We start from the raw sequence: 22,193 nt of genomic DNA, 5'->3' as shown, positions 1-22,193 counted from the left end.
TCGGTCAAGGCTTTATGTGAAGCTAGATTCGCAGAAAACTTGCAGTTCAAGGCCCAGTCCACTGTTCAAGTTGCTTACTAGTGTAGCATAGAGTTCTAGGTGGAAGTTCAACTTAACAGTCTCCACTGCAGTACCGGTATATAAAACAGTGTTTTGGAACCAAAGGCAAATTTCTGTGTGCCTCTGGGATCTGGTGGGGGATTGCTGGAATTTCGTCTATTTTGGGCAGCCCAATAACTATTTCAGAAATTCCTAATAAATCCTAGAGGCCCACTTATCCCATTTGTGCAAGGCAAGGGATACTACTAAAGTTTAGTCCCACATTGCTAGTTTAGTGGGAGTTGGACCTCCTTATAAGGGAGGTTCTTTCCCCACTTGTATGAGCATGAGAACAAGAGGGACATCCACGCGTGCTCCTCCTCCGCCGCCCGCCTCGCCTCGCCTCGCCTCGTCATGACGCGTCGCGGGTTGCGGGAATGAGCCGAGCCAATGTCTAAATTTTTGCCACGCACTACGGGTATACGAAAGGCCACTCGGGAGCTGGAAAGTTTTTGCTGTAGTGGATATTGAATACGAACGTTGCACCCTTCGGCTGCTGCCCGTTCGTTTCATCTCCCACGTTCCCTTCAGCTTCCGGCGCAGCCTCTCACCTCCTTCTCTTGCGCCTATAAAAGGGAGGTCGCTCCTCTCAGAGAGACGCACCAGATCTCATTCTTCCTCTCGCCACCGGTTCCTGAACACTGTGTTGCTGCTACGATCTTCCTTATCCCGGCTTGCGGCGTGCACCGCAGGTCGGGACAGTAGGCCTCCGAAACCGCACCTCTTTGAGTCCTGTACGGGAGAAGGGTGATAAGGTTTTTGGGGAGCGCTCTGCGCGACTACTGACTTCTTCGTCACGGACACCCCGGACCCCGACGACGACTACTTCCCCGACGTCGACAACCTCCTCCACGACATGGCTACCGAGGACACCGACCCCAAGTCCAGTGCTACTGTTGCAGCTGCTATCCCGTACGTGTTCTTGTTTTTCCTGTTAGAGGTTCTGCCACAATTCCTTGTTCTAGTCCTTGCCCTACACATGATAGGTTCTACTTCATATATGCTACTTGGTCTACTATCTACTCTAGAGATGTTCGGTTCTAGTTTATATTTGCAGATGTTATCTACCTTCTCTTTGTCAGATCGCATGACTTGATTTATCTCTGCTACTTTAGTCATGCTTTATCTAGTATTTCCGTTAATAAAATCATATGGTAAATTGCTCATATTTCCAACAATCCAAAAACCTTATTATAGGCAATTTACCCTGAGTGGTTTTGCTGCTTCCATGAGACCTCCTATGTTTGAGGGTATCCACTATAAGAGGTGGCGCGTGAGAGCAGTCTTATGGTTTCAAACCATGAGTTGCTATGACGCCACTCTTGGCAAACCTGAAGGAGAGCTTGATGCTCAACAGGCACAAGCTTTTCAGAAAATGGATACTCTGTTTAAGGCTGCTCTCTTGAGTGTTCTTGGTGAGAACATAGTTGATGCTTATGCTTCAATTGATAATGGAAAAGATATGTGGGATGCACTCGAGGCCAAGTTTGGGGTCTCGGATGCTGGCACTGAGCTGTACATCATGGAGCAATTCTATGATTACAGGATGACTGAAGAGCGCTCCATGGTTGAGCAAGCTCATGAGATACAGTCATTTGCTAGAGAACTTGAGCACTTCAGTTGTATGCTACCGGACAAGTTTGTTGCCGGAGGTATCATCACTAAGCTTCCTCCTTCGTGGAGGAACTTTGCTACCTTACTGAAACATAAGAGACAGGAGTTTTCCGTCCCGGATCTCATTGGCACTCTTGATGTGGAAGAAAATGCAAGAGCAAAGGATACATGTGCTCGAGGTATTGAGGGAGGATCTAGGGCCAATCTGGTGCAAATGGGTATTCAAGAAGAAGCTTAGGCCTGATGGTACTATTGAAAAGTACAAGGCTCGGCTCGTGGCTAAGGGTTATACCCAAAAGGAAGGTGAAGACTTCTTTGATACTTACTCACCTGTGGCTCGACTGACCACTATTCGAGTTCTACTTTCACTAGCTGCCTCACATGGTCTTCTCGTTCATCAAATGGATGTTAAGACTGCTTTCCTAAATGGAGAGTTGGACGAGGAAATTTATATGGAACAACCAGATGGGTTTGTAATAGATGGTCAGGAAGGGAAAGTGTGCAAGTTGCTGAAGTCGTTGTATGGACTCAAGCAAGCACCCAAACAGTGGCATGAGAAGTTTGAAAGAACTTTAACAGCTGTAGGCTTTGTTGTAAACGAAGCTGACAAATGTGTGTACTATCGCCATGGTGGGGGCGAGGGAGTTATCCTTTGCTTGTATGTTGATGACATACTAATTTTCGGAACAAATCTGAATGTTATTAAGGAGGTCGCTGTTTTGAGATGAAGGATTTAGGAGTGGCTGATGTCATTCTGAACGTCAAGTTGTTGAGAGACGATGATGGTGGGATTACATTGCTTCAATCTCATTATGTGGAAAAGATCTTGAGTCGCTTTGGCTATAGTGACTGCAAGCCCTCTCCAACACCATATGATGCGAGTGTGTTACTTCGAAAGAATCGAAGAATTGCTAGAGATCAATTGAAATATTCTCAGATTATTGGCTCGCTTATGTACTTAGCAAGTGCTACAAGGCCTGACATCTCTTTTGCTGTTAGCAAACTGAGTCGGTTTGTCTCAAAACCAGAAGATGTGCATTGGAAAGCTCTAGAGAGAGTTTTGCGTTATTTGAAAGGCACTGCAAATTATGGAATTCACTACACCGGGCACCCAAAGGTGCTTGAAGGGTATAGTGACTCAAACTGGATCTCAGATGCTGATGAGATAAAGGCCACGAGCGGATATGTATTCACTCATGGAGGTGGCGCTGTTTCTTGGAAGTCTTACAAGCAGACCATCTTAACCAGGCCAACAATAGAAGCAGAACTCACAGCACTAGATACAGCTACGGTCGAAGCAGATTGGCTTCGTCGGCTCTTGAATGACTTGCCGGTTGTTGAGAAACCTGTACCGGGTATCCTTATGAACTGCGACAATCAAACTGTGTTCACGAAAGTGAGCAGCTCAAAGGATAACATGAAGTCATCGAGACACGTTTAGAGAAGGTTAAAGTCTGTCAGGAAAATGAGAAACTCCGGAGTTATTGCATTGGATTATATCCAAACGTCTAAAAATCTGGCAGATACTTTTACTAAGGGTCTATCACGTAATGTGATAGATAATGCATCGAGGGAGATGGGTATGAGACCCACAATATGAGTTGTTCACAGTGGTAACCTATTCTTTGTGATCGGAGATCCCGTGAATTAGATATGGAAGACAAGCTGTTGGTCAACTGAGAGGAGAGTATCCTTAGTATCAACAATACCACTCCATGAAGATGCAATACTCTCCTAATCTGCATGGCAGGTTGATGTATATCTTAATGTGTTCTAAGTGGCTCATTTAAGCAGAGATGTTGTCCTGCGGAACATCTTTTGAAGAACACACCTATATGAGTCTGATTGTCAAACGTCGCAATCTATGAGAGTAGGGTTCTCTTTAGTAAACTCATGAAAGGTCTCGGAGTATGACGCATAAGCTCCACCCGCGGGGAAGACCCACGGTAACCACGTATCGGTCAAGGCTTTATGTGAAGCTAGATTCGCAGAAAACTTGCAGTTCAAGGCCCAGTCCACTGTTCAAGTTGCTTACTAGTGTAGCATAGAGTTCTAGGTGGAAGTTCAACTTAACAGTCTCCACTGCAGTACCGGTATATAAAACAGTGTTTTGGAACCAAGGGCAAATTTCTGTGTGCCTCTGGGATCTGGTGGGGGATTGCTAGAATTTAGTCTATTTTGGGCAGCCCAATAACTATTTCAGAAATTCCTAATAAATCCTAGAGGCCCACTTAGCCCATTTGTGCAAGGCAAGGGATACTACTAAAGTTTAGTCCCACATTGCTAGTTTAGTGGGAGTTGGACCTCCTTATAAGGGAGGTTCTTTCCCCACTTGTATGAGCATGAGAACAAGAGGGACATCCACGCGCGCTCCTCCTCCGCCGCCCGCCTCGTCACGACGCGCCGCGGGTTGCGGGTTGAGAGACGCACCAGAACTCATTCTTCCTCTCGCCACCGGTTCCTGAACACTGTGCTGCTGCTACGATCTTCCTCATCCCGGCTTGCGGCGTGCACCGCAGGTCGGGACAGTAGGCCTCCGAAACCGCACCTCTTTGAGTCCTGTACGGGAGAAGGGTGATAAGGTTTTTGGGGAGCGCTCTGCGCGACTACTGACTTCTTCGTCACGGACACCCCGGACCCCGACGACGACTACTTCCCCGACGTCGACAACCTCCTCCACGACATGGCTACCGAGAACACTGACCCCAAGTCCAGTGCTACTGTTGCAGCTGTTGTCCCGTACGTGTTCTTGTTTTTCCTGTTAGAGGTTCTGTCACAGTTCCTTGTTCTAGTCCTTGCCCTACACATGATAGGTTCTACTTCATATATGCTACTTAGCCTACTGTCTACTCTAGAGATGTTCGGTTCTAGTTTATATTTGCAGATATTATTTACCTTCTCTTTGTCAGATCGCATGACTTGATTTATCTCTGCTACTTTAGTCATGCTTTATCTAGTATTTCCGTTAATAAAATCATATGGTAAATTGCTCATATTTCCAACAGTCTCCTCCCCCTTTTTCCCCAAACAATATTAGTGCTCTTCTACTCACAAAGGGTCACTCTCGATCGTTGTGCCGACGTTCCACGAATTGCTGGCTAGCTAGCTTGCCATCGTGCGTACGTAGGTACTCCTACATGCGTGACTACGACGCAGAGATGAGAGATAAATCACGAACCCCATGCGCAAGCGCGTACGTGGAAGTTTTCGTGTCTTAATTCATTTCTTCCTAGCTAGCTGTGCATGCAGTGACTGTGTCTCTACGTTGCTTTGATTCCCTATGTCACCTTGATCAATGTGCTGCACTGTAGTACATGTAGCACTTCAAATACGCCATCCCCCGGCCCGTATATATGTGATCTTTTACCCCGTGTGAGTTTCATGACGTACGCCTTCCTACATACGCTGTAATTAGCTGTAATTATATGGTCAATCATGATACGTAGAGATCCTAATTCCTATGCAGAAAACTTTATGTGACTTATATATAACCTCTAGAAAACGCATATAAAATCTCATAGTCGTACGTTAATTGTCATATACTACTATATATATAGATCCAGAAAGTAGTAGTACATCATACCGAAATGCTACACCTTTTGCGAATGAAATGCTACACCTTAACCATATATCCAGAAAGTTACCAGTTGTCTGACTGGACAGACAGTTGACAATGTGCTAGCTCGTTAAGAAACTTCAAGACGAGCTGCCACGCAAAGTCACTAATTAGTAACTCAGCTTTCAAATTCACCTAGGCTGAGATCTCTAATCGGGACGAGTAAAGTAACAAAAGTCATTCCCATAGCCAAGACAAGAGCGCAAGATTGGGCATTAATCTAAAGCGCAGCGCAATAAAGTAAGGCGATTTGCAGGGAATAGAAGAAGAATGGAGAGATTGGGATTTGGGGCGATGGAATTAGAGGTTTAATTCCCTTGTTCCCCTGACTCCCACGTGCAAAGTCCAAACTGGAGCACAGATAGTCTACCACTCTACCGCATAGTACTTCTTACAGACTAACCCTTGCTCACTTTGCTCTCTCCAACACATTTTTTTCCTTTGAGAGAAAACAAACACCAAGTCTAGATAATAGGCCTCGATAATTTTTTGTGGCAGGGGCGCATCTGCAAAAGATCACACAGGAATGATACATTAGTGTTCCAGATGGAGACACCAGATCGCTCCTTCTGAGGCCAGTTTTGGGGCAGGGTCCCCTAATCAAGGGACAATAGCCCCTTCTTTTCATTTAGTCCTTCCAAAACCGCCCCAAGACATGCCTGGTCCATATTACTACATGTGCATGGACGTTAGTTCTGTGATCCTATCAGTATGGTCAATGCTCTCGTAAAGAATTTAGCTACCTATATAGTATAGCACCAATGGCCAGCTCAAACCCATCCATGCACAGCCCAGGCAGTATATACAACATTTTATAGACCTAGGGTTTGTCTCTGGTGAGCATCTTGGACTGGCTAACCCTGCTGCCCCGCAGCTGCCCCTTCCCATATAACCCATGCACATCCTCTTCACTTCCCTTGCACCATCATCTTCCTCTTGTTTCTCTTGCTTCTCTCTCGCTCTCTCTATCCTTCGTTGGTTTGGGCACAAAAGGCAACAGGAGATTTTCCAAGGTTTGTGCTCTTCCTTTTGTTATATATTATTACCTCTATGCATGATGAGGAAGGTGGAAGGAGCTTCTGATTTGGTTTTGCTGATTGGTTCCACACACATGGTGTTTGCTTCTTCTTCTTCTCAGATCGATCTTAGGGCCGGCGAGGGAGAGAGCCAGCATGCATCCGAGTGGCGGCGCGCTGTCGGTGCCACCGGGCTTCCGGTTCCATCCGACGGACGAGGAGCTCCTCTACTACTACCTGAGGAAGAAGGTCGCCTATGAGGCCATAGATCTTGACGTCATCAGGGAGATCGACCTCAACAAGCTCGAGCCATGGGACCTCAAAGGTAGGTGACCAAGCCGGCCGAGGCATCCCGTATTCAGGCAGCTAATTGATAAACATTAACTCAATCGTGCTGACAAACTATATGCATGTGTCGTGTCATGTAATGGCAGATCGGTGCAGGATAGGCACGGGGCCGCAGAACGAGTGGTACTTCTTCAGCCACAAGGACAAGAAGTACCCGACGGGGACGAGGACGAACCGGGCCACCACGGCGGGGTTCTGGAAAGCGACGGGCCGCGACAAGGCCATCTTCCTCGGCAGCGGCTCCAGGAGGATCGGCATGAGGAAAACGCTGGTGTTCTACGTCGGGAGGGCTCCCCACGGCAAGAAGACCGACTGGATCATGCACGAGTACCGCCTAGACGAAGACAACGTCGAGGTCCAGGTAGGCAAAGCATTCATCAGACACGAACTGAAAGCAAGTCCCACAGATACCGGGCTGTCTTTTCTTACCAGTATAATTTGGTCCGAAATGCAGGAAGATGGCTGGGTGGTGTGTAGGGTTTTCACCAAGAAGAGCTACACGAGAGGCGTGAACCCGGCGGAGATGGCGGGGTACGACGACGACGAGCTCCTCCACCCTTTCCCGGTTCCATCTTCCACCGCCGGCGCAATGCAAATGATCACGGACCAGAAGCACATCATGCACAACCCCGGCCACCTCATGCAGCAGCAGCAGCAGCAGCACTACGACTTCCCTTCCTTCGACGCGTCCATGCAGCTCCCGCAGCTCATGAGCGCCGAGCACGAGCAGCAGACGCTCTCCTCCTTCCTCCCCGGCGCACCGGCCGCCGTCGCCATGAGCTCGCACGAGCTCGAGTGCTCACAGAACCTGATGAAGCTCACGTCGAGCGGCGCCAACGGAATGCTCCACCACGGTGGCGGTGGCGGTGGAGGCGACCCCCGCTTCCCCGGCACGGATTGGTCCATCCTGGACAAGCTCCTCGCCTCGCACCAGAACCTGGACCAGCTCTTCCAGGGCAAGGTTGCCGCCGCAGCAGCGGCATCAATGGTACCTTATCAGCAGCAGCATCGGCAGCAACTCATGGAGCAGCTTGGAGGCAGCAGCACTTCATCCATGCAGAGGATGCCACTGCAGTACCTCGGCTGTGAGGCCGCCGACCTCCTCAGGTTCTCCAAGTAGCTAAATGGAGCTTTGCCTAGCTAGCTGCCATGCTATATAGTACTGTTGATCTGATCAGCTCCTGTTTTTCATGTTTTTGTTAAGACCTGGTTCATTTGATCGTCGATCTACCTTGGTACGGAATGCATCTAAATGTGTATAAAGGAAACTTTTGTATATGTGGCTTCGAGTTTGCCTTAATTTGCTTAACCTACAAAATTTGGAGCTAGTATTGTTTAGCTACACTATACCTATTAGAGCAGGTAGGGCAGTTAATTTGCTCCACTAAGGTTCTATATTCATTCAACAAATTAATGGCAAACTCGAAGTCACATTTACAAAGAAAAATCTAGCAATGCATACGGTGGTGTCTTTTGCGCTCTGTTGTGGAGCTAGCCTGGTTGGAGACGATGAGGATATAGTTTTGAAGTTTCAATTTGGCTGGACTTGCTTCGAAGGTTTGCTTGTTGGAGATATATGAGTGTGAAGAGAGAGTAGGGCCTTGGGGGCTGTTATATGCCCTGTACTGTGGGTACCTGTTCCCTTTCATAACTTCAGAGTATCTGGTTTCCATTTATTCCTTTGTTTACTAAAGATGATACTCCGCGGGTTGTTGCGGAAATTGCTTGCATTTATTTCAATCAGATTTGGTTGAATGAATAATTAGTATTTGAATTAACACATGAGAATTTGGAAGTAAAATACATACATTTTATTGTATTTAATTATTGTATAGTTTTAGAATATTTATTACATTTTTTAGTAAGAATATTTATAGCAGCATGCATGATGCATGTAAGGTAGGCCTTTTTCCATGCATAGTGGAATGATGAGTTGGCAATTGTATGTTGAGAGAACCCGTAAGAAAAATGCATGTTGAGAGAATTAGAGTTAGTGGGAATCAACTATTTAGGTATACATGATATAGGATTCAAGGGTGCTCATGAATGATTTGATTTATTTAGATCAAAAACATCAATGGATTGGTTTGAATGGTATCAAGCTGAGGTTTTAATTTGATTTTCAAATTACTAACTTGGGATCGAGTGGGAGAAAAAAGTTCAGGATTAGAACTAAGAACATTGGTTCGGTGGCTTTATGAGAAAAAAATATAAAACGATAATATACTTAGGGAAGACAAATAATTCAGTTTGGTCATCTGAATTTTGGATTGGAGTAAGGTGAAGAAAACGTATGATTTCTTGTTCTTTTTGTGAGGAAAGAGAATGTATAGTTTTGTTTACTATTCATGATGAGATGATCATATATGTTTGAGGCACATATCAATGGTTATCATATCCTATTAACTATGACAAAACCTTTGTCTTTGATTTCCCATTCTGTTCAAGCAATAAAAGGGGAGTATAAATCCAAATTCAAACATAAGGGTGAGTTTACAAGATCATTTGAAAACATAAGGTGAACAAAATTCAAATAACTAGGGAATAATTAAATCAATTCTTCATACAAAAATAAACTTTCTTCATGAGAAAGGGGTAAAATTGTTTTACTCGCCGTGGTAAACAGTTCTGCAATGGAATATATCGAGCTAGGCTTGTTAAGTTGGGCAATGGGATATATCGAGCTAGCCTTTTTAATTTCCGCAATGGATGGCGATGTTTTCCCCCCCTAATATTCCATGTTGCTGAAGGTGCCATATTTCAAATTATTGCTAGAACTCAACGTCAAAAAATATTGTAAAAAGGACTAAGGCCGTATATTAAGTATAACAAGTCTTTACAAACACATTCTTACACTAAAAACATTACATCCAATTCCTCAGGTGTGGCAAAATCTTCTTCATCCTGCATCTACTGTAAATATCAAGGCAAGATTACTATCGTAAATGTATCGGTTTCATGTGTCAAGCTTTTGATCTAGCAGGGTTTGTATCACGGAATGACACTAGATAAACTTTGGCCCTTTGTATTTTGGCTAGCCAAAATGAGTAGAGTAAGCTTTTCTATTGAAATTTTGTCAAGCCCCAAACCATTTCCTCTCCTAATCCTAGTGGGAGGCGATCCTCGGCGCACCACACTACCACTCTCCTCCTTTGGTAGGTCGCCGCCCCCCTCCTCCTCTATTGGCTCTGCAATAAAGACGTCTCTGGTGATGCATCATTTATAGTGGTGTTGCCATCTGCCGACGAATAATTATTCCTCGAGATATCCCATCTCGTCCGTGTTGCCTACGACAACATTGATGGTTCACGAGCATAGGTTTCTGTTGTCCATTCTAGATGGTGAGGCTAGGGTTTGTCGGCGGCGGCAGCTTCCCTTCATAGTTGGGTCCTCCGGCCTCATCGTTGTCACGTAGGTTCGGCCTCTGTACGCGGCGGGAGTGAGGCGTGCAAGATTATTTGGAGGTCAATCTCTTTGATCTACAGCTCTTCTTTTTTCGATAAAGGGCGACTTTATTATCTCAAAATGTAGCATCAACCGGATACAAAGCATTATGAGTAACACCCGGCCTCTGCATAATTAAGATGCACACAGCCAAATCCAGAAGTCTGACAAAAATTCATGAAAAAAAATCGATACATCGGCAACAGTAGAGTCCTTTAGACCGACTTCTTCTCCGGGGTGATGGTCCATGACCTCTATGACTTCCTGTCCACTATCAACAATGTTAGGCTAGCTCCGGTGTTCGAGTGGCTTGCGCCTGTGCACCGGGTCGTTCAAGGTGAAGAAGAGAGTCGCCCCCCAGGGACTTCAATTTAACTTGTTTAGTTTCTAGGGTTGTTTGTAGCGTCGGTTTGGTTAATAGATCTGAGTGTTTTCTCCCGAAAAGAATATTTTCTATTGATTCTTCTGTAAAATTATTGGTATTTTTATTTAATTTTTAGCTAATTATGTTATTACGGTAGGTTTTTATTACCGAAGTGATGAGGGTAAAAGAGGTGCCATAATTACACACACAAAATCTTGGTATGTCAGATATATGCATTTTACCTTCTCAACAAGAATTAGTTACTTTACACCCATGCTTATACAAGAGTTGGAACTTTGCCCTCCTAAATTGGGCAATTAGGTCACTTGTTACCTTTTCTTTCTTTCTTTCTTTCTTTCTTTCTTTCTTGTGTTACAACTTCAGAAAGGCCCCTTTGTGTTTCTGAACAGCCTGAGTCGGAATCTCGCTGCCACCATCCATTACTTGCACACTTGGCATGATCAGCTGTACACTGCAGGTCCAATTCAATTTGAGCCCCTGCACGTAGACGGAGCTCTTCGCCGTGCGGTGCCTTTGTTTACTGAGACCAATGAATTTACCTATTTATGTAACAGTGTTAGAGTAAGAGAAAGCAACGCCAGATGCGTCACGCTTCCTCCTCCTCACCGTCTGAGTTAACTAATCGTCTCACCACGCACATCAAAGTCCCTGTTGATGAGTACATCAACATAAACATATACTACTATTGAAGCTACTTCTCTCTCTACTCTCACAGAAGAAACGGTAGCTGCCGCGTTGCAATGTCCAATGTGGTAGCATCAAGTCAGCAACCGTCCAGGCTCAAGCTCCGGTTAACCGGTGCAGAGTCAAATAAAGCGTTTGCAAACATGAAACATATCTATAGTGGTGGTAGCAATCAATCCACCAATTGTGTTGTTTCTTCACGTAAAGAACTACCATACATGTGGTCAATGCTGTAACAAAAGAATAACGGAAGTGGTTGTTGTTACAGTGTCGCGTGGACGGCTAAGCTTACAACAAAGCCTAGCAAGGCACCGACCGTGACCTGCGCTTCCGTGTGGCCGACGGACTCGCTCAGCCGGTTATACTCCTCTGTCAACTCAGTTAGCTCTGGCTCTGAGCTTTGGAGGGAGTTCCATCTCGGCGATCTGGTCGCATCCGTGCGCGTCGAGGAAGGCGCGGCGTTTGAACACTGCGACATAGATGCGTCCCGAGGAACGGAGACAAGCTCCGTGGCCATCTCGCGGTTTGCAGGGAGGGGTTCAGAGGTGGAATTCACCTGGCCACCACCGTCCTCCTGAACTTGAGTCGTCGTATGCTCCCGTAGGGTCCATAGCTTGTTCAAAAGCCTTGCGTGCTTGCCCACCTCTCTTCTGACTCCCTATTGAAAACAACAAATAAGCATGGCATGAGCATTAGCTACGGTGGTTTTAATACTTGCTTGTGAAAGCGCACAAGAAATTTCTAATCTGAAACGACGCTATCAAGCTTCGTGTGAGATTTTTGCGGGCCATTAACAAAGCTCAGATTTTAGTTTGGCATAAAATGCAGTATGGAGGATAAATAGATGGGAACACGTACTGCCCATGTACCCTAAAAACTTGCAACTGACAGGGATACCCACTACAGTGCCTCACAAAGAAAACATGGGTACTAGCTGAACTGGTCAAACTTTTTACAGCTGCATCCCACACCAAGCTGCGAAGAAATTAACCATGTTCAAATGCACTGTCAAAGAATTCGGTGGCACTGACAACGATATATACAATTACTTAGTGGAGGCTAGATCACACATGCACTGGTTTTATATGTGCACAGATGGAAACAAAATCAGAAGCAATGGGGGAAAATCTCAGATTGATAGCCCTGAAAGTCACGCTTCATGTAAAGGTACATGATAGTGATAGTGCTTCTGCTTCGTACTTCAGTGCAAACTGACATTTCTTTTCGTCAGAATATATCAGCTAATATCAGGGGCATCATACATCCATACTACAAAGTGCAGCTCAGCATGTTCACCCTTTTTGGAAGTATTGGGATTGCAAATATACTAGTACAGCATAGTGTGAGGAAATTAGAGGCAGTCCACATGGCATTTCTAACAGATTCAAGAGGACAGAGGCAGAAAACAAATGTATCAGACCAATGTCATTTCTTTCTGGATTCTTTTTTTTTCATCTTAAGAGATGCGTGTGAAACATGATAGTTAAACTTCTAACACCTTTGACCACCCAGTTTCGTGAAAAAGAAACCGCAACAGCAATGGGGAGATCTAGGCCAATACAGCAGAAATGAAGAGTCCGCTGCGTATTAAGAGAGTTACATCCCTGATAATAGATCATGTTCAAGCATTTGTACTAGGTCTCGATCAAATCAATGTCAAACTTGAGTTCTGCAAGTTTCATGAAAAAACACAACAGCAACGGGGAGATCTAGCACAATACAGCAGATATGAAGAGTTCGCTGGGTACCAATAGAGTCAAATCCCTGACAATGCAACATGTTCTCATGCTCGTACCAAGTCTCGATCAAATCAATATCAAATTTGAGTTTACAATACTTTTTGGGATTTGGCAGATTGGACATGCAAAAAAGCTGAATCACATCACCGGCACACTTGAATGATCAATAAGCTGACTGATGTTGATAAATGGCCAGATTGATAATTTAGTCGACATAAGAGAGAAAATAAAAGCATTAAACCTACCATACCTGAGCATCATACATTACAATTGACGCAAATACCACCGACATCCCGAATATGGAGTCAGCAAACCCCCTGCATTCTAAACCCCGAATTAAGAATAAAAACACAAACACTAAGGACAAAAACAAGCAGAAACATGTCAGCCCTGAGCTAAAGCATGTTAAAGAAGCTAACCTTTCTAGCGCAAGCGAAGTAGTCACTGCCACAACTGCCTACAATATGAAGAATAATAGTCAGATTCATACAAAATTGAATTGTCACTTTGGCCTTTACCTCTCAAATATATATGATTGTGCACCTGTCAAGGTTTACGAGTCGAAGAGTCGACGAGTCGTTCCAAGGTTGAGACTCATAGACTAATCGTGACTAGTCTAGACTAGTGCTGGACTAGTCGACATGGTACTGTAGTACTCAACTATTAATACCTAGTAGTAGTATGTAGTATATTACTAACAGTACAGTATGCAATAAAACCAGGAGTGCTAGGCGATGCTCGCCAGGCCCAGCCCAGCGCCACGCAACACCCCCCAGCTGGCCCATTTGGGCCCAAGTGGCCAGCCTACTTAGCCTCCCAGTCACTGGAGCCCTAGCTCCCGATCGATCCCATTGCCGCCGCCAGCACCATCACGCACAGGAGCACGCGCGCGCACGACCCGTGCCTCCAGCCGCCTTCCGCCAACCCCGGCCGCTGCCATCGACCACCGCCATGTCTCCTCCTCTCCTCTCCTCTATCTCTCTTACTTCTCTTTCTTCTCAGGGCCGCGCACGCCTACGTGCCACGACAATGGCCGCCGCCCAAGCATGAGCTCCGGCCGGACTGGGTGACTTATCCCCTCAGAATTTTGAGTCGGTCGACTCAAATAGCTCGACTAGTCCAGACTAGTCTGTCGACTGCTCGACTCAACCAAGTAGTCTACAAGAGATTTGTAGTCGGCACTCAAACTGCGACTCGTAGACTAGTCTGTCGACTAGTCTCGACTAGTCCCTCGACTCGTAATCAGTGGCACCTGTATAAAGAAGTAACATGTTGTGATGATACCTTTGATTCCTATTCCACGGTATATGTTTCCTAATGTAACCTTTCATTTTTACTAACAAAGCATCTCAAAAATCTAAACACCATCCTAAGTATTGATTTGTGATTCTAATCATGATGGTGCAAATGGATAAAGCATGACGATTCATGGGAGCAAAGAGTAGTCAGCCTCTGTACATAGGGAGAGTAGTGCGTAAGTATTTATATAGTTTCTGGATCTGTCCCCTTTTCCAACTCACAGTAATTCAGCTGCCTTATAATGCTTTCGGTGGCCATACAGGATTAGTGGGTGCCTTGTTGCAAAATTCCCTGGTTGTAACTTTCCTCGTATGATTGACAGTCACATTTGTGCTCCCTGTGATATCTCATGATTTGTGTTCACCCTTTTAAATACATGTCCCATGTGTCCTTAATTTTTTTTCTCTTTTTACGATGTTTTTTTAGCACTAATGCTTCATTTCGAATTGTGTTGTGCTTGTACTTCAGAAGCATATATTTAAGAGACTATTCATTAGATAGATGGCCACCGGAGACAAGTTAATTATTCAGCGTGACAGAGAAGATATGTACAATCGTCAAACGAAAATCTGCAACTAGTTGCAGGCACGGCCCATTGTGAAAATACAGTTTGTGAGCTTTCAAGGGAAAATACAAATGCATAATTTGCTGCAGTATGAGCATTTACAAAAATAAGTCATCCAAAAAATGTGATCACTCGTGAATCGTGCAACGACACGAAATCGTGTATGTAAAACTGGTATATAATATGTAGTACAACCAAGATTTTATTTCAAAATGTTTTGAAACATTGAGATGCATATTCACAATATGGGTTGCGAACACAAGTAATTGTGGAAAATCCACATTTCCGTTCTATCTCCATTCTTAATTTCTTACTGGTTGTTGCCTAGAATTCGTGCAGCCCAACTTTACAAACCATTATGCTGTTTCATTCTTGCAATGGAAGGGACGAAAAGCCTTTGGCTCTAATTCTCTTCCAAAGTTCAACCAACAAGAGATAAGAACAATCCACATCATCAGCAATATAAAATAACAATCATTAAAAAATTCATTTGATGTTAAATTTTTCTCATCGTCTTATAGTGCTACCACTACATGTAAATGTGGAGTGCCCGTTTATAAAGTTGTAGAAATGTGATGGTGAGAATAGCCTCTGGAAGAATTTGACCCCTGTAACAGGAGCATAACCTTATCCCAGGCAGGGCCTAAGAAGAGACAAACACGCTCTTGCTCACTCCAGTAAAGCAGCAACACAACAAACTGAAGGAATTAATGGTCGGTAGACGATGGTCTCACCGCTGAGTGAGTGGAGGGCATCCCCCCTGACTGGGCGGCGACCCTGACGATGTCGATTTTGCCCCCACCCCTGCCGGAAGTGAAGGGCTTGGCCAGCTGCCCGATCACACCGGCCACCGTCGCCGCAATCAAGACCTTGAAACACGAGCCCGAGTCCTTACTCAATCGGAAAATGAACGCAGCAGTCCGTTAAGCTAGTTATACGGCGAACCTTGTTGTGCGCAAGCTCGGCGACGTCCTCCGGCCGGAAATGGAGGGAGGACGCGGCCGTGAGGGCCCGGCGGCGGCGCGGCCCGTGCCTCGGGGGAGACCAGGAGGAGGAGGAGGAGGGAGAGGTGAGCGCCGCGGAGGGGGGTGGGCGGCGAGCGAAGGACGACTGGGTCATGGCCATTGGATTCCCGGGAGCCTGCTCCCTGCTGCCGCCCGCTTCCCCTGCTGTTGAGAGAGTGGGACCGACCAACAAATGGGCTCTCCTCTCTTCTTTCATGTGGCCCTCCTCTTGTTTTAAACTTCCTTATCATTATACCATTTGCATCTCAAGGGCTTCTTTTGGATTAATGGAACTTTTTTTTTAGAAAACTTCAATCTATTCATAATCAATCATGTACAAAGAACATCAGATGTAACAAAAATTACAACCACATCCATGAACCATCTTGCAACGAGCAAGTCGAATGCGTGTCGTCGTCCCTTCCTCACCGGAGTCAGGCAAACCCTGTTGTAGCAGACAGTTGAAAAGTCGTCGTGTTAATGTCTCATAGTAGACAAAACAGCAGCCATCGTTGATGAAGAGTCTTAACTATATGTAATCTTCCAAAAGTCCGGTGAAATTTCTTCGATCCAAAGAGAGTCTTAACTATATGTTACTCCCTTCGTCCCAGTGTTTACGGGACGGAGGGAGTATTATTCTTGTAGGAAAAAACAGCTCAACTATCGTGAGAAGGGACAGCGACAAGCATTCTAATGCGTATCACGCTGAGGTATTCCGAATGAAACACAAATGTGATTCCTGGGTAAAAATAACTGAAAATGTTGTTGTGGGCATCAATCTTATAGTTCATGAAGATGATTTTTATAACCCAAGCACTTTTTGTAGTAAAGCGTCATTTGGGAAACTCTGCGCACGTGGTGTAGAAGAACCCTGTCCTAAGAAGGGGGCAAATGCGTGCAAGGACCAGAGTTTAGTGCAGCAGCGCTGGATAAGAATAAGATACCCGCACGGCAGTGGGACAGCGAAAGCTCCAACGACCAAAACAGGGGAAAAGACAAGCAAAATAGCAGCAGAATGTAACCCCAACTATGCCATAAGAACGACTCAAACCACGCATGAGAAAAAAAAAGCACCCACTAATAATACAAAAAAAAGCTTATGGAGGTTCATCAAATCATTCCATGATCACATATTTTGGCAAGGCAGGGCACCCACCCATACATCACATGTCCAGCGTTCACCATTTTTTGGTTAGTCACATGTATGCAGGGGATATTCAGGAAACGGGGTGTGGCGGTTGGTGAGTTCTGGGGACCAAAAGAGAAGAGTTCCATATCGACATGGCTCTGTGCAAAACGGTTACGAATGCAGCGCGGCGTAGGGCTTATTGGTGCTCCACAAAAGGTGCCACTGGCCGGAAGCAATATCAGAAGACACCGCCTTGCTGCTCAGAGAAAATAAGTGTTCCCATGTTAGTGACAAGAAGAATATATATACTCCCTCCGTAAAGAAATATAAGTGTTTAGATCACTACGCACTCTTATATTTCTTTACAGATGGAGTACTTTACAATGACGCAAAATAAAACAAATAGCTGCCAATGAACCACGCGCATTCAGGAGTTCGTTCAATGCCATGGACTTATGGTGGGGATTGATGGACTTAACAACCTTTGTCCCTTTTTTTACATGCAAGTTATTGGCAAGCGGTATAACTAAATGGAAGGAGACTGAAAAGCTAGCGGGTCACCATGGTACATACAGTATAGAGACAACTGAGTAAGTATCTACTCCTGGAGTCCTGTCTACTAAGTAGCAAGTGCAACCTGTGACTTCTGTCTACTGTCTACTCTCTCCGTTCTGAATTATAAGCTGTTCTAACTTTTTTCTGAATCGGATGTATATAGACGCGTGTGTTTGTTCACTCGTTTCAGTCCGTATGTAGTCCATACTGAAATATCCAAAACGTCTTATAATTCGGAACAGAGGTGATACTAATTAGCTAGTTAAAAAGGTACAAAAATTACTACTCTACAAAGACCAACAACAGATTAGGAACAACGATGAAGATTGATTATGCATGGGTAATTGACAAGCATTTGCCACTATCTTTAGGCTGAACCAACAAACACATGTGTCCATACTAGTACTGTAGTACACTACACAATCATTCTGCAAATCTCATGTACAATTTAACATGGCTACACACTACAGTCATTCTGCAAATTTCATGTACAATTTAACATGGGTCCACACTACACATAAGCATTGGATAAAATTGGTTTCTAGGTACAGCATGCCAAATACCTTAAGCATAACCATACAATGTATATTGCTTTGTATTTCAGCATCTGTAAACAAAGAACTTACCATGATAGCTTCAATCTCTTCCTCAGATAGTGGTTTGCGCTTGGGAAGCTGTGAAGCTGGCCCTCCAACAGCATTATGAGAAGGTGCGGAAGGCACATCTGATCTAAAGCGGTAATTCTTTTTCTCTCCAGAAGATGGTGCCTCTACTTTAGCTCCTGAAAATCAAATTGTAAAAAAATTAGTTACACCCCTTTCCATGTATTATGAGTAAAGTACTTTGTAATATTACTGATGAATATAAGACAAATTAGCAGTAGAAGTTAGTGCTAGAGGACAGCACCGATATCCAGAATGCCATTCTTTTGCCACCGGAGGGAGTTATACACAATGGGAGAAATGTAAATTTTCCCCAAACTTGATTAGCCTGTGCCAATTTCTCCAAGTTAAGCAGCCTCTTCTAACTTTGCCATGAGGCGCTTTTTGGAAAACAACTAGCAGCTATCTCCACCTCCTATTTTTCCCTGAAAACTTTTAATCTCAATAATTACAACCTGACCCAACACATTCCCTCGGTTCACTCAAGCGCCTGTCTCTCTGTTTCTCGCCAAACAAACTGCATTACCACAGTGAGCAATGAACTTCAAGGCGAACTTAAAGAGACTGCTTAAGTTAGGGAAACTGACAAAGGTCAACCAACTGAGGAACAAATTTACAGTTCTCCCCATTATGACCTTTTCTCGACAGATGTGCTACCTTACTATACGCAGGTTTGCTTGTTTAATTTGGCAAAACAAAACTGCATGACCACAGTGGACAATGAACTTCAGGTCAAACTTAAAGAGAGATTGCTCAAGCTGAGGAAATTGATGAAGGCCGACGAACTGAGGAACAAATTTATGGTACTCCCCAGTATCAAAACTTTTCTGGACAGATGTGATATCTTCTTATACACAGGTTTGTTTGTTCTATTTGGCAAAACAAAACACAACTGCATGACCAGTTCAGTGGTTGCAGCAAAAAGCCAAGATAGCATGTGAAAGCAACTCACTGTAACACCTACTTCAGAGGTACAATATTACTAGGCCAGGCAACAATCAGTAGATAAATAGAATGCGGAAACCAAGTCATTGCAACACTGTCATAAATGGAAGGTGTGAAACTGTAGGGTGTTCTGTTCCAAGAGGATATGTTAGTTTGTAGGCAGTATGTATCTAGGAAATTTTATTTCTCTATTTATTTCCCTATTAGAGAGGCGACAACTATATCAAATCTTTCCTTCTTTTCAATGAAATGATATGCACCGCCTATTCTCGTGAAGAAGAACCAGAAATCAGGTTGATAATGAGAAAATAGGTGATCAAGCTAGGACTTGGTGTAGTCAACCAGCTGTGTGCACTTGCATTCCAACTTCCAATTGCAAGCAACATTCCTTCTTCCTACAATATCTTTAAGACGGGAATGGGAGTCAAAATCCAGCAGTTGATCAGGCTCATCCACATCTTTGATCACGAATGATGGCAACTCAACCTATTTTGAGAGGGCAGATAGACCGATGGCCATGTAGGTGACCGAGCCTTCACCCAGATCTGCTCAATGATGCCAGCTTAGCATAGACGCCCGTGCACACTGCTGCGAGAGGGCTTGCTGGGTGGTTCTGGGTCGCGGATATCTTAGGAGCTTTGGGCATCCATGGCTGGGTTGAGTATGTCCCACTGTGGTGCACGGCGAGCACGGTCGAACTTATCATCGATGGAAATGAGCTTCAATGGCATTGAACTACGGACGGCAAGTACTCTGCACGCTCCTACTACGAGTCATTGTTCCAGGGCTCAGTCCTCTCCAATTCATGGAAGCTAAACTGGCACTCTTGGGTTGGCATGTCTATTCTGTTGCTGGGTGGCCGACCGCTTGGCACAGCGAAGCCTGCTGCCTAACCTGCTTGCTATCTGATTACGCACCAGAGACGATGTACAATCTCCTTGTGGATCATGTCTTCTCCCAGCAAGTTCGGCAGAAGACCCTACATTGGACAAGGTCCGCTAGGGAGCCACATGGACTAGGAGAGAACTTCATCGACTAGTGGAAGCAAACTATGTGCTCGTTCACTACGGCTCAGAGGAAAGGGACGGTGTCATTAATCCTTCTGACTGACTGGCTGATTTGGAAGTAATGCAATATGTGTGTCTTCGACAGGGAGCGCTCAGATATTCATGTCTGCTAGAGAAGATCAAGGCTGGGGGGGCCAATCTTGATCTGTGGCTGGCACTGCTTGCTTGTCGTCCCTGTTACAGTGTCACCGGCTAAGCTTTGGTGTGTGTGTCGGATCTCTAAGGCTTGTACATAAAACATTTTCTTTCGATTAATGCAGTGACACACAAAGCTTTGTCAAAAAAAATCCTAGCAGTAACCAGGTAGCTGCTGATTACAGCTGACAAAAAGGACAGATCAGTACTAAGAAAACTGATGGTTGAATTGCAATCTCAATGAGAGAGATTGCAATTTCAATGAAAAATGTACAGTAGAGAAGACATCATGTCCTCTACTCCCAAACACATGGTTGGTTATAACAGTCTACAACATGACAACGACAAGGCCATAGAACGACATGGCAACAACAGTTATCGTGCAACACATTCACACATCCAATCCAAACCACCGAAACAAGGTGAAATAGAACGTTACTGCTTATTCATGGCCAGGAAGGCGTGGATCTTCAGTCGGTGACTAAAAATGACTAATGTCAAATCACCTTTAAAAGTTGAAAGCATCCATACAGATTTATTAGCATCAACCCTACATCTGAATGGTATAACACTATTGGAAATGAACAACTACAAAACAGAGAAATATCACGAAAAGCGTCTTGAATTCATCCTAATCCACAAAACCTTCTCTTTCCCATCAAGTTCCTTGCAAGCTCGTCTCACCCCCTAATATCCCAGTTTCATCTATCTTATGTGAACAAGAATAGCTTCAATTTGGCTTACACTCTGAAAAGCTACCTGAAACCAAATCACGTTCAGACTCTGCTAATTTGTGCAGCAAAATCACATCTCAAGCAAGCCAAACATGTTGCATAGATCAATCAACTGCTCCACAAAGGCGTAATTAATGACGTTTCCCAACCACAAATTACCACTGATAATTCACCCGAATCCAAGAAGAAAAACCTAGTTACGTTGCAGATTCGAGACTACTGAGCTTACCCAATCGGGACATGAGGGTCGCGTGCTGGTCTGCAGGCTGCGCCGCTGCGTCAAGGAAATCAACCCAAAGAGATACACGAATTAGATCTCCGACATGCTAGACCATAGACCAGCAAAATTTAACCCTAGAATCCCACATGAGTCGAAGGGGGGCAAAGGGGGAAAGAGGGCACCTGCTGGGGATGGGACTTTGAGATGCCTCTTGGGGAATCTGATCATGGGAATGCGCGGCATCTTTGCGCTGGAATCCGGGGAACAAATCCAACAAAATTTCTCCGCGAGACGCTTCTAGGGAAATCGCGATGCTAAAACCTGATGTTCCTCTCCGGTTCGTTCTTTTCCCTTCCGGTCGCTTTTCTTGCGGTGGGAGGCGAGGAACCGGGGCGGCGGCAGGTTTTGCGTATAGCTCCAGCGAAATTAGTATATTTGTGTACGGCTGCTTTTTCAAGTCTGAAAAAATAGAACCGGTATATTTGGGAGGTTTTTAGAAAGGATTATGCTAACGTCCGATCGACCGGAATATAGCAACAAATCCGAGAACATGAATTTTTGAAACATGATGGCACGCGATGCCGTAATCCTTGTCGTCTGCATGCGCATCGCCATTACTAATTAATATAAAGCTTTTTGCAATACGATGGCAGTCACTCAATGACACAGGAATATACGGCCGTGGGTGGGCAATGACGCTTTAAATTCGTATGATACAACATTGCCTGGTAGTTGAGTTATGGCACCCCATAATATGCAAGGGATGACAAAAACGATTCCCAAGCTCTTCGCGATGCTGAAATCGACGAAGATAAAAATTAAGAAAGAGCATCAAGTGTTGATGGTTAACAAGACCACTAGTTTTAAGGAAAAAGGCGAGGAAAAGAAAGGGAACTTCAAGAAGAATGGCAAACAAGTTGCCACTCACGTGAA

At 44.7% G+C, this 22,193-nt stretch overlaps 3 protein-coding genes across 3 annotated transcripts; 1 reads left to right on the top strand and 2 right to left on the bottom strand.

Annotated features, from left to right (window-relative positions):
* Window positions 1-6,119: 6,119 nt before the first annotated feature.
* Window positions 6,120-8,369, top strand: LOC109754926 (NAC domain-containing protein 76). Its single transcript, XM_020313817.3, has 4 exons — window positions 6,120-6,342; window positions 6,468-6,670; window positions 6,780-7,054; window positions 7,148-8,369. Exons 2-4 carry the CDS (start codon window positions 6,502-6,504, stop codon window positions 7,811-7,813), a joined length of 1,110 nt encoding a protein of 369 aa, XP_020169406.1. The 5' UTR covers window positions 6,120-6,342; window positions 6,468-6,501; the 3' UTR covers window positions 7,814-8,369.
* Window positions 8,370-11,340: 2,971 nt separating this feature from the next.
* LOC109754925 (uncharacterized) lies at window positions 11,341-16,034 on the bottom strand. The gene is made up of 5 exons (XM_020313816.4): window positions 15,755-16,034; window positions 15,544-15,678; window positions 13,365-13,402; window positions 13,196-13,262; window positions 11,341-11,864 (listed from the first exon to the last, which is right to left on the bottom strand). Exons 1-5 carry the CDS (start codon window positions 16,028-16,030, stop codon window positions 11,469-11,471), a joined length of 912 nt encoding a protein of 303 aa, XP_020169405.2. The 5' UTR covers window positions 16,031-16,034; the 3' UTR covers window positions 11,341-11,468.
* Window positions 16,035-16,820: 786 nt separating this feature from the next.
* On the bottom strand, window positions 16,821-21,700 carry LOC109754929 (uncharacterized). Its single transcript, XM_020313819.4, has 4 exons — window positions 21,443-21,700; window positions 21,270-21,314; window positions 18,124-18,278; window positions 16,821-17,198 (listed from the first exon to the last, which is right to left on the bottom strand). Exons 1-4 carry the CDS (start codon window positions 21,501-21,503, stop codon window positions 17,181-17,183), a joined length of 279 nt encoding a protein of 92 aa, XP_020169408.1. The 5' UTR covers window positions 21,504-21,700; the 3' UTR covers window positions 16,821-17,180.
* Between the last annotated feature and the right edge of the window lie 493 nt (window positions 21,701-22,193).

This window comes from Aegilops tauschii, chromosome 7 (assembly GCF_002575655.3).
Source record: "Aegilops tauschii subsp. strangulata cultivar AL8/78 chromosome 7, Aet v6.0, whole genome shotgun sequence".
NCBI lineage: Eukaryota > Viridiplantae > Streptophyta > Magnoliopsida > Poales > Poaceae > Aegilops > Aegilops tauschii.
Note: the sequence above shows the minus strand (reverse complement) of the source record. Positions and strands in the feature narration are given on the sequence as shown.